This window comes from Callithrix jacchus, chromosome 7 (genome assembly GCF_049354715.1).
Source record: "Callithrix jacchus isolate 240 chromosome 7, calJac240_pri, whole genome shotgun sequence".
Lineage (NCBI taxonomy): Eukaryota > Metazoa > Chordata > Mammalia > Primates > Cebidae > Callithrix > Callithrix jacchus.
In genome coordinates, this window is record NC_133508.1 from 17334507 (window position 1) to 17347730 (window position 13224).

Consider the following 13224-nt stretch of genomic DNA (forward strand, 5'->3'; position numbering starts at 1 on the left):
CATAAATTTTGCTGTTTTGCAAAGTTTGTGTAAGAACACATACCACTACTGAATTATAAAAATTCCATCATAAAAGTCAAAATATATTACATAATATAGTTTAATGAATCATTACATTTATAATAACAAAGGCCACAATTTAATTAATTGATAAGATATAATGCAAAAAAAAAAAAGAGAGAAATGTTTGCCTTTTATATATTCCCTTTATTTCCTTTACCTTTTGTTTTTCCTTGGCCCTACACAGAGAAAATCATGCTTATTTATCTGAAGAAAAGGTCAGATCTATTGGAAATGACAGCTCGATGCTAGAGCCTACTCTTTAAAAGGTATCCAGCCCTAATATTTTGTGTGAATAAAGCATCTTTAAAAACTCTTAGTTAAAACACTTAGGTCATGGGCACTGACTGCTACTTATAAATTAATCTTTTGGTTAAATCCTCACTATGCTATCTGGAACCTACAAATATTATCCAAACCCTTGCTGCCAATTCCTCTTGGATAAATATATATTGTTCATTTGAAATAAAACCCATTGTGATCCATTTATGAGTTATCTTACCTATCACACAGGCCAATTAGAATTAGTCATTATTTTTGATGAAGTGTCTGTTTTTAATCCTATAAATCATGACAGTTACTCAGACCCAGGCATTTCAACAGAACTCACATCACCTTCAGATAGGAACACCATCATACCTCTTGGAAAGTTGAGCTTTGCTAAATAAAATATATTTATGCTGCTCAAACATGATCAAGCTTTCTGTGTATCGGAATAGAAAGTACCAAAGAGGAAGGAGCCAGGAGAACAAATTAATTCCTTTAAATAAAAAATGCAAATGTCCTTACCAGAAAAGCAAGCAGATTTTTTTTTTAAATCTCTGTTTTTGAAATCTACATGTCAAAGAGTCTTCAAAGGCAATTGGAAGGGGAACAGATTTTTCATTGTAATCGTGGAAGTTGTGTGATAGTTAGGAGATATCAACATGCATTTTTAATCTTTTCCTTACATGAAAGAGATGGCTTTTGGCAGTGTGTTCTAACCAGAAAGAAAGGATTTGTATTACTCTCCAAATCTACTGTACTGTCAGCTTCAATCCACCTGAGAAAAAAGAAAAAAATGGATAGCTCCCATGCATGTAATTCATAAACACTGTGAAGGAGAGCCACTTGGCATCTGCAGTCCTCGTATTAAGTCTGCCACGGAATGCAGTTACAGTATTGATTGGCGTATGGTCATAGAGCGACCATAGCTTACCTTACAGACCTGTGAAATCAAGGGCTTTTTAACCTCATAAAATTAATTTTCTGGAGAACTCTTAAAGAGAAGACATTGTAATTGTTTTTGCTACTTCACATATTGCCATTCAAAATATCTTTCAACCCAAAAGAAGTTAAATAATTTATGCAGGTTTTTGTGTGTATATATGCATATACTTTTTATATTAAAATTTTGAGGCTGTACAGCCACTGTACCCTATGGAGTAAAGCCATATATGTATATATGTTTTATGTATATATAAAACATTTCATCTAACGTGTGTGTGTGTGTGTGAGTGTGTGTAGCAGATATTTGTATAAAATATAAGCACTCTTGTCATATTGGTTATATGTGAAATTATTAATTTTGAAATAACCTCAGGCCACAGACTTGTAGTAACCATTTGAAGGCTTTACCTAGTGTCCCCTTGGTGACATATGCAGCAGCTCAAATTAAACCTTTGTGAATTGGGTTATGAATAATCTTTTGTTCCAAAGATGGCAAAAGCCTCGGTTTGATTTGATACTGAAGAATGCATTTCTCTGACTTTCCCAGTGAATCTAAATGTATTCAGTTGACAAAATGGACACATAAGGGCTTTTTCTAAATACCGTACATAATTACACATTTTCACACTTGCAGGGTAATCCTATGATACACTGTCAATCTCTATTTTTAAAGACTATCACCAGAAAAGAGAGAAAAGAAAATTCATATAAGAACAAGAAAATGTGAAAATGATCATAGGCTTGGGAATTCCCTCAAATCCAGAAAATTCCAGGTTAAGGCTTGAAGTTGAATCATTCCCAGGTCTAGCTCTAAAGTTAACAAGAGTACAAGGCAAACAATTTCTTTGGGGACAAGCAGCATTATTTCAATTAGACCTTCTCCTGCAGGGTAAAAATCATTCTTCCCCACACTATGAATGGACTCCAAGTATCATAATAAGCAGGTAAACTCACAAGAACCAAAGCTGACATATGGATAAAAGCAGCAAGATCACAGTACACCAAAGTATCATATATATTGAAGAAATAATTCAGTGTCTCAGATTTGTCTATAAAAATTTGTGATCTATATAGGACTTCATTCACATGGACACTAACGATAAGGAGTATTTGCTTTGGCGGTAGTGGGTCACACATCTGTTTATCTTGCTTTGATATTTTTTACATAATGTTTCTGAGTGATACAGATGTGAGTCAGGTAGCATTTGATTTCCCCACATATACACAACTGAGGTGCCCCGCAATCGGCATCCCTTGGGATCCTTGATTCACTGACGTTAGCCATACGAATCCATTGTTCAAACTCAGAACAATAAGCTTAGTTTCTGCATCATCATCAGTCAGCATAAATAATAAATCCAGAAAAGGTGCTGTATTTGTTGTTGTTTCCTCCATGGGCTTTCCCGCCATCTAATTTGATATAGACTTCGTCTCCCGGCTCCAAATGAAGAACCACACTGTTACTGGCATAGTCGTAATTCTGATCAGCATCTTGAGCAATCGCACTCGCACGCACCTATGTGAAACAGACAAGAATTAGGATGTGTAAATGAGAATTCTCAAGTTTTCTTTTCTGCCATTCATGTAGCATCCCAAGCTGCCATGCAGCCATAGCACAGAATTTGGCACAGGAAAGTCCATGTTGACCTCAAAGCTTTGTGAGGACAGTGCTGTGGCAGTTTCAGCTATGTTAGTGAGAAGGAGGACAGAAAGGGAGAAAATAGTGCTTCAGTGGGAACCGTTCTAGCAGTCTTATCTAACCATAGATTGTAAACTGTGCATATAATTTATTCTCTTCCTGTATCACTCATTTTTCTAACTCCTTCAATCCCTGTGCCCAATCACATTTTGAAATGAAACGAACAGTATTTTTTTGCATTTTAATTTAAGCCAAATTACAGTATTCTAATCAGCTGTTAATGAGTACAGAAGTTCAAGTCTAACTTCAGCTGTTCACCACAATTATTAGAAAACTGAGGTAGGTAATAGGTAAATATCGGGAAAATACCAATTACTCTACTACCTAGAAAGAAAAAAAAAGAAAGAAAGTCCTTTGATTTAGGGCTTTCCAAATCTAGTTCATGTAAAGCCCCCTGTACCAGGCTGGTTCAGAAGCTTAGCTCATTTATACATCTTTGATTATATCATCTGAGTTTTCAGAGTTCTTTTTTCCATTCATGTCTTTTTCTTACTTAACTACGATCTATGCATTGAAATTAACAATTTAATCTTAACATATCTAAAAGTTAAAGAAGGAACTAAATTTTCATGCTCTGAGGCTTCTCCAGTTTCAAGAATTTTTAAATGATTTCATTGAATATCCATTTATACTTAGGAGATTGTAAATACATGGCTTGATTTGAAGACAGAGGCTGCTTATAATCTGCCCATGTTAAGCCTGTGATCTCATTAGTGAGTTCATAGACATTTACAAACAGTCAAATTGCCTATCATCTCATGCAGTGTGGACATTCTGTCAGATTCTTAGCTCAAATTGGGCTTCATATTCATTTAGATGTGTTTTGATTCTGCCTTGGAAAATCTTTCAACAGGCAGACTTAGATTTGATTTATTTCAGTAAAACATCTTGTTCTTTGGCTTGTTTCATTTCTATGCCACTATAATGATATTTCCCTGAATAACATAGCAAGTGATTTAGTGGTTTTTGTAAACCTGCACTATGTAATAATGCATGACTTGGGGTACAATATGCTGGATTTTATCACTTGGCAAAAGGAGAGAAATGAGACAGAAGTCAAGAATTTCCATGCATTTCTTTCAGAATTTAAATGATAGGTTTTCCAATTAAATTTTCATGTGATATGTTCTCGCATTAGTGCTGAAATGTTAAAAAAGGAGAAGGCTCTTTGACACTGCTGAACTTGTAAAGTCATTTGAGTAGTATCTTTAAAATTTCTTTCTGGGTATCATATAGCAGAAGGAGAAAATGGCTTAAAGGATTTAGAATTGCTTAACACTGTGCTACAGGCCCTAATATAATGAAAGCACTATACCATGTAATTATGCTCGGAATCATTGACTCCAATGTATATACCGATTTAGTAAAGTGGTCTGTTTTGACCATTAAATAATAATGCAATTTAACTTCATATCATTTTCTGAAAATTAATCATGAGTTTGTAGGAGTTGGATGCTTTGATTCATTAATTTCATCTAGTCACTAATTCCCAGGGAAACAAATCTACAAGGAGAATATTGCTATTATGATTGTGTTTCTTCTAATCTGTGGATTTTTAATGGGTGAGAAAATTTTAAAACAAAATATTTATGAGCTACATTAGTAATACATTAATTATCAACCCATAATATACTCCTCAGCTATTACTAACAACCAGACACATTTTATTTAGTGCTGTGGGTTAGGACATGCTCTGTGGTTATTGGCCTTTAACATGGTGTTCTACATGAAGGTACTGGAGAAACAGAACACATTAAAATCACTTGATTTTGACACAGTAATCTTTTGAAAAATATAGTGCCATTTTTATACTCCAGGGTGTAGCCACAAAACTAAGTAAACGTCACCATTTTTATTCAGCAGGTGTAACCACAAAAACCTGCAAATGCATTAGAATGGTTCCACAGACTGAAAGGTTCCCCTCACCGTTTCTACCACCTTTGTTGGATAAAGCCAGTGCGGCTGCTTTTTAATGAATGTAATTCTCTGAGATTTTAACCTATACTGTACAGTAAGGCTGTCCCAATTAAAAAAATGCTATACTCTAGTGTAAATACATGATTTCGGTATGCCTACTCACCTGATCATATTCCAGAGATATAATAGGGCTTGAAATTTCAAGCTCTAGTACCCAGCTCAGTGACTTTAACAATTCTTTCAAGCCATCAAACTATTGAGGAAGGTAATGCATTCACCCTGGAGGCTATCTCCAGGTTCCTAAATGTACCCTGATTTCAGCATTTTGTCTGGGAACACGATCCATCCTGTCTTCAGCGCAACAGACCCATGGCTAACTAAATTTTCTCTAGTATCTTTTTCTTATTACAAGATAACTATTTAGATTCTGCTTTATCTTTAGTCCATGTTTCTTTAACCCCAAAAAGATTATTAATTTGATGTCATTAATCTCGCTAATAAATGAATACCAACCCACAAACTACTCATTCTTTTAAAAATATTTACTTTCATTGGTGCCATAACTAATACATTTTTAAGAGTACCAACTGTTCTTTAATTATTTTATGCTTTCAATCTTGAACCAGCTTTAGTTTTCCTTAGAGTGGCTTATTTATTATAGTGGCATTAGACTGATTATATTCAAACAGCAGTTTTTCTTCATGTTTCCTGTTAAAGGGATTACAAACATTAAAGAGATTTCCTCTTTCCAGATGTAAAGCTATTTGAGTCTAAGTTTTACCTTTAATATGCACTGCCATGGGCTTTCAACAAACGGTGAGATTAAATTTAGGCTGATGGTTTCATGGGGAATAGGAGAGCTGCGGTCCTTTTAGGGGTATGTTTCTGTGTCTGTAATAGGTTGTGTAGTTTTAGCATTATCTTATTAGTGAGGATTTATCATTGGAGACAATATTTATGGTGACATTTGTAATTTAATTAATTGCTACTGATGTTCTCATAATTTCATTTTCATTGTACTTCTGTGGAATCATAAACAAAAGGTTAAGTGGCACATCAGGTTAATTTACTGGTCTTTGATGTTTCCATCTGTGATCCTATGTTCTACACAAAGCATAAATAAAATGGCTCTCCTATGGTTACGATCCAGAGCATTTCTCTCTCTTAGAGGGAACTGCATTTTTAGTTTAATTTTTGTGCTTCTCAAAATCCACTGAATCCATAGAACATTACACTGACATGGATCTCCAAGTTTGTGTTTTATGAAAACAAATTAGGTCAGCCAGAGAGGGAACCTACCACTCTGAGAAGTGATCAGACAAGAATATAATTGAAAAGCAAGAGTGAAGTGTTATTTAAAATTAATGAAAAGATTTTATAAGATTTCTCATTTGTAACCACCTGCAGACTGGACTTGACGAAATAGTTCTAGTCTAGAGATAAAATTCCTAAACAGTAGTAGTGTAGTAATCATTTTCCAAAATAGTCCACACCGAACTAAGAAAAAAACATTGTTTACAACTATAGACCTATTTTCTGAATTACCTGTTGCATACCTTTTTGCAAAAGTAGCAGCTTAATATTACCCACGAAAAGCATTATACACTAGAAGGTCAGCTGTTTCACCTTGTTATTTTTCCTGATCTTCATGGAATATGTGTGCCAGAGTGATACAAAGAAAGATTTTACACCCCAAACAATGAGATAATTTTAAAAACAAAATGCACATAGAACATCTACATGGTATTGTCTGTTTGGAATCAGTATAATATACACAGGCTCAGCAGTCTAGACATCAACATTTAAACTAATTTAAATGTATTAATCCCTGCTTTTTTCCTGCGATTGCAATTTCCAGATATTTAAAGATGTGAGCGTTTTTATACATTTGCTGATAAAATTGGAATCCTTTCATAATTGATACCTCTAAAAATCATCTCTTTAGCAGGATAGTATTTTCCAGACCTAACCTTTGAGTCAGAAGAGAGCCAATTTGCAAATAAAGGGGTGTCTCATGGCTGCCTGCTGAGGGCTCTTCATAAGCCTTTTTGTCAAGGTGATTCAATAGCTCCATTCTGGTACAGTGAGTCATGCCCGTTTTAACCCTTTGCCTATAACTATCTTACTGCTCTATGAATAGTTTTTATTTATCTTAATATTATTTTCATGCATAATAACTGTAATAAACAACCCTGTCAGTGCCTCCTGGTGGCCATTTTTCCTCTTTTTGTTCTGTGTCCTGAGGGTCCCTTAAGCTACTTGTAGGAAAGGGTAGGTAACAGGAGGTTTTGTGTCCTTGGTCTCTCTTATACATTTAGGACATTTATTTTATTTTATTTTTTATTTTGTTGCCTTTCAGTTTTGAAAGAATTCTGACATTGAATTAGGTCTTTGGAATACGGCTTGAATGGTGCTTAATAGAAACCTGGGTTGTAGCTAAGAATCTCTGAACGTCTAGGGGGCGAGTTACCTAAAGCCCAATAGACCTCGCTAAGTCAAAGTTGCTGCAGGAGAGGAGGTCTCTTGATGGCAATGCCGGGGTCTCGAGCCATCACCCATGCCACGCAATAAGCAAAGTTAAAAATCCAGAAACTCACCCCCACATCGCAGGCTGCAGGCTGCAAGGCCTCGCCCCAGTGGCTGCTGATTCAGCGTGCACAGAAGGTCCCATTACACTTTTAGATAGTTACAAATATTATTTTCCTCCTCTAAGAGATCAAACAAGCTTCGGTTTTGCAATGACCTCGAATTTCTCCACAGTGGCCCCAGCAGAACACGGCAGACCCATGCGTGGCCCTTGTGGCGGCGCTGACCCGCTCAGGGGATCAAATCCTCTTGGCCGGCTGGTCCAGAGGTCGATAGACCCGGGGGCTGCGCTCGAACCAGTTGCCCCCCAGGCCACCTGCCTGAGCGTCCTCCGACTCCATAGTCAGAGTTTGGGTTCTATGTCTGGCTGCGCGCTGTGTTTCACCGCATGAACCCCCGAATCTCAACTATTCCTTTTGTTATCAGCACTCCTTGCCTCTCCCCTCCTCTATTTTTTGGCTGAAAACGAAACTGGAGTTTGCGCCTTGAAATTGATCTATGTGAGTTTCACGACCTGGGACGCCGCAAGGACTCTGCGACGGCGGGCCCCACGGTTGCTCCTCCGGCTTGGACTCACTCCTTCCGGGCCCTGGTTTCTCCCTCGGGCCTCTGTATACCACCCCGGAGTCGGTCACCCCGGCACGCCCGTTCCGGACTCTCCCAGCCCTCTCCCTTCCCCAGAAAGCCCGTAAGCGACCCCACGCTGTGGAGGATCCCATGGCCAAGGGTCGCTTCCCGCGCCGGGACTCCCCAGTGCACGAGCTGCCCCGGGAACCCAGCCCCGGGCTTCCCGCCCCTCGAGGGTCGCTCTCGCAGGCGCGCGCACTGTTCGAGGGTCCCAGACTCCGGGACCGCCCTCTCCAGACCGCGGGGCGCCCTCCTGCGCACACGACCCCCACCTCTCCAGGGTGGGACGGGGTCCTCCCTCGCCGTCGCTCTAGGGAGCCCGGCCGCCGCGCCCTTCCTCCGCGGGCTCCCACCCCCATTTCCGGGGTCTCCTCCCTCTCACCCGCACCTTCCCGCGCTCCCTCCCCGCCCTCCCCGCCGCCCGCCCGCGCTCACCTGGTTGTTTTTGCAGAGATCAGCCCACATGCTGGTGCCGTCCCCTCCGCGCATCAGGACGTGGTAGGTAAAGAAGTAGATGCCCGGGATGGAGCAGGTGAACTTGCCGGTGGTGGGGTCGTAGTGGTTTCCGAGGTTGGTGACCACGTCGTCGAACTTGAGCACCTCGTAGCCTTCGTGCTGCCGCTTGAGGCCGGCGTAGAAGGCGATCTTGGGCACCGTGCTGTAGGTAGCGGCGCTGATGGCCCCGGCCGCGTTCAGGCCGGGCGCCCCGGGCGGGCCTGGCAGGCCTTGGCGGCCCGGCTCGCCCTTCTCGCCCGGGGGCCCCACTGGTCCCGGCGGCCCCGGCTCTCCTGGGGGCCCGCGCGGACCCGCCTTCCCGGGCCGGCCGGCCTCGCCTTTGGGGCCCTGAATAAAGGTGGGCAGGGACTGCATGAGGCCGCGGTCGGGCGTGGCGGCGGTGCTGGGAGCCTTGGTGCCCCCGTAGGGGTCGCAGACCATACGGCAGGTGCCCAGCATCTCGTAGTGCGCCGACGTGCCGGCCGAGCTCACCAGCACCGGGATGAGGATCACCAGCAGCAGCACCATCACCACCCCCAGCGCCCCGGCGGCGATCAGGCGCCTCCTGCTGCCCACCAGCCGGCTCAGCGCGGGGCGATCCTCTTGTCTGCTTTTGGACAAAATTTTGAAGGTTGGGCGGGGACCTCTTCAGAGCCGAAAACAACCCCCTGCGAACCCCAACTCCCCTGGGCGGGCGCGCGCCGGCCTCTGCTGCCGACTCCTGCTCCCCCCGCGGAGGCTGCGGCTGGGGAGGGAGCGCGGGCGCCTAGTGACTTGAGCCGAAGTCCCGAGCCCGGGGTGGGGGCCGGGGGAGGGGTGCGCCGGGCGCCCTCGCCTCCCGCGAGCTCCTTCGCACCTGTGGCTGCCGCCGGCGCCGCCGCGGCCACCGGGAGGGCAGAGCCAGCCGCCGCCTCCTGCGCTCGCCCGGGCCGCTCACACTTTTATGCCGCCGCCGCCCGCGATCGACTTTTCCGTTTTTGCAGACTGCGCCAGTTCGCACCAACTTTCCGTCTGAAGTTGCCTTTTTCTGCCTCCTCCTCCTCTTCTTTCGCTCGCTCAGTTCGCCCGTCCGCTGCCTTTTTTTTTTTTTTTCTGCCTCCTTTCTCTCTTCCTTCTTTGCCACCACCACAACTCGAATAGATGCGCACCCCAAAGCCCCGCGCGGGCCCGGGTGTCCCCGGGGTTCACCCGGAGGCGGCGGCGGCGGGCACGGGCGGCTCGGCAAGGCTCGGGGCTGGGGCGGAGGAGCGAGCGAGCAGCGGCGAGCGCCTCACGGCCGGGAGCGGAGAGAGAGAGAGACTGAAGGCAGAATTCTGCCTGGGTACCACCTGCCAGGAGAAGAGGAGGCTGACAAACGCGCGCCGGAGCAATTTATAGGCACCCAAGGCACAGAGGAAGGGGAGCCGCTTTGGCATCTCATTGCAGCATCTGCTCTGCTCATCCCACTCAGAGAGAGTTTGGCATTACTCTGACAATGTGGGATTTTTTTTTTTTTCGGCCTCTCTTTTTTTCTCTCTCTGCACATGGATGAACAGTGAGATTCTGAATACTCCCTGGCTGAACCAAGCGATGGCAGGTCCTGCTGGACCCACCTGGGGGAGGGAGACAGCTGTGCGACAGCTTTCAGGGCTCAAGGGTCACACCTAAGTCCCAGATTTCCCCACTGCCAGCAGCCCCAGTCAGAGGGTGGAGGTGAAGGTTGAAAGGAGGTAGCCGAGTTGACAATGTTTCTCTGCTGGCTCCCCCACAATCAGTGCTTCAGGTGTTTTTCAAAATGCCACTTTAACAGAGGGAGGGCCTTTTAGAATTTTCCAGATGGTAGGTGTGATTTTCTTTCAACCTGATGGTTTTCGTCCCCTGCCTTCTAAATGAATGTTACTCCCAGAACTGAGAGGAGTGTTGAAAAGCCAAAGAATATTTCTCCACTATTTTAAATGGACATGTCCACCGCATGGGGTGGGGGCAGGGGAGGAAGGGGTTGGTCTTTTTTACAAACGCTGCACCCTGGTGAGTGCATACATATGTACTCTACCTGCAGGCTTACCGTTCTAGCAAGCTTTCAGGAGAGACCGCCAATGGACCTGAAGTTGCATTTACTTATCGGCGCTAAAGGCACGAGAAATAATCACTTGTCAAAATGGCGTCAAAAGATCAAGCAAGCAGCATTTATTTTCACAAGTGCTGGGCAAGGTCTTTTTCAAGATACGCAAAGAGTTCCACAAGCTCCGTAGCAGATTTCCCAAATGGACATTGAGGGAGGGGAGAAATAGGAGAAATACAAGAAAGAAGAGCCCCATTCTCAGTGGGTGAGCTGGAGAAGGAACAGCAGTTTATCAAATTACTGGAAAGCCCCCAGGGTAGATATTAGGCAGGTGATCCCACCAACAAATACGTAAGACATATGAGAATGGCTTTAAATAAATAAGTGGAATTGATTCCTAAATCATACTTCTGCATTCAGGAGCAACAGATGTCAATCAAACGTGGGTGACATTTGCTTGTCAATACGAGGATGATGGCTGGGAAGACAGTGACTTATTACATCAGGGTGAGAATCTGAAATGAGAAGCAGGAAGAAATAAGACTATAGCAAGCAAACAATGACCTCCTGGGTGACGATCAGCAGCCTGTGATCTTGTCTTCGGGTTTCACAGCAGGGGCATCTCCCTTTCTCCCTGTGCCTCAACCTCCCCACCACCCCCCAGCCTGCTCCAGCCCACCCTACCAATTTAGTTCTTTCTTTCCTTCTTCTCTGCTTCAAAACAAAATAAGGTCAAATGAGCAGATAGAAAGAAACAAAGATTCATTGATTCTTTTAAGAGAAATGTGGTAGCTCCTTCAGGCCTTGGCTGGGAGAATCACCCTAAGAGTTGTGCTGCATGGCTCAGCGGGGTGGGGGTCTCCACCTCCTGGCTACTGATAGAGCCACATTGCTCCTGGTATTGGAAAATAGTCCTTCCCACTTCTCAAGCCTTTAACTTTTATTTTAGGGTAGTGGTTTTATAAATGAGCGCCTATTGCTTGGGCATAATTAGACACATATTTCCATAATATTTTTGTTCACATTTTTATATTTTTAAGGAGTAAACATGTAGTAAGTTCTCTCCTGGCCATAATACTTTCCTAAGACATCTTCTAGATTGCTTCTTAAAAGTCACCTTCCTTTTGGAGGACAAAATGGTGACGTTTGCTGCCAGCACCGGGGGGTAGGGTATTCATAAAACTCTGATGCACCAAATTATAAATGTCATAAGGCCTCTCTATTGCTAAGAAGAGTTCTGTAGGTGACACAAAAGGAGTTTTTTTAAAGGTAGAGATGTATAGAGAAACTCACATCAAAACCTCAAGATATGTGAAGCTTTCCCATTGATGAGTGCTTAAGATATGTTAGAGTCGAATGCTCATAAAATGCTTATCAATGCTCAGAAAATATTAGAGTTGAAATGGACCCTGCAAAGCTCATCTGTCCGCTGCTCATGCAGATGATGAGACTGAAACAGAGCTTCGGGACAGTCAGCGCCATTCAACAAGCTTGCCCCTGCCCTCTCCTCTGCACAGCATATGGATACCTCCCATCCCAGCCTGTGACTGGCCATGCTAGTTCTAGTAACGGAGGCTTTCCTACTTCTACTTTCTCTGACGCCAAAGGAAATGTGATTTTGCAAGTGAGTGCCCTTACATTTTAAAGCTCTGCTGAGATTTAGAAAGGCACTCAGCAGCCATCATTCACCATGAAGGGGATTCCCTCCCAGGCCACATGGCTGACCCCAGACTTTCTATTAACTGCACAAGCCTGGGCAACACATGGAAATGTGGATTTGTAGTGAAGCAAATTTAAATTCTCAGTCTCCTTCTTCTCCTGTAAAAGTGTCTCACTATGCACTTTGGGGAAACCTTTTTCTTCCCTCACGATTTTCAAGGATGACTTGGTAGTAGATGAACTTATGGCTGGTTACTGCCACTTTCTCCTGCTTGAATTTCCCAGAAGGTTCTCTGCAAAGTTACTCACGCTTCAGCTCTTGTTCCGACAGTTTGGATAAACCATCTGATATGGCATATTACTCATCATCTTTATATGTATATAATAATAGAAAACGTGTCAATTAAAAAAATATTTGATTTTCTTCAGTCCTCATTAGAGAACCAAGTTTTTTTTCTCAGATTTGATAAGAATCTTGGAAGCAGGCCCTGGAATCTCATTTCTGCAGCACCTGCCAACTATCTCTTAAGAAAACACCAGGCTCCATACTCCCGTTCCTCTTGAACCCGGACCTTGCAGACCCTCCAGAGGATGAAGTCCAACCCAGAAAGCCGTGGTGGTGGCTGGATCGCGATCCTGTGATTTTCATCTTCCCCACATTGTTTCTGTTGCTTTCGGAGAGGTGGGCAGATCCTAATCACCCGACTCCCACCCCGACGTGCACGGCCATCCATTAATCATTATTGAGTATCCACTGACAGCACAGCCCTATGCTGGGCTCTTACCAGGCAAACAAATATTTAGTCATGAAAATGATTTCCAAATCCAGCAGCACTTAAGCAGAAATAGCATTTCTTAGAACAGGAAAAAATAATAATAAATTAACAAACCCAACGGCTGTCTAGAGAATCAGACATAAAAAGTACAAAAC

The 13224-nt window shown here is 43.3% G+C and overlaps 1 protein-coding gene across 1 annotated transcript; it reads right to left on the reverse strand.

The window, feature by feature from the left end:
* Positions 1-84: 84 nt before the first annotated feature.
* Positions 85-9939, reverse strand: C1QL3 (complement C1q like 3). The gene is made up of 2 exons (XM_035306862.3): positions 8534-9939; positions 85-2785 (listed from the first exon to the last, which is right to left on the reverse strand). The coding sequence occupies exons 1-2, from the start codon at positions 9119-9121 to the stop codon at positions 2606-2608; spliced, it is 768 nt and encodes a 255-aa protein (XP_035162753.1). The 5' UTR covers positions 9122-9939; the 3' UTR covers positions 85-2605.
* Between the last annotated feature and the right edge of the window lie 3285 nt (positions 9940-13224).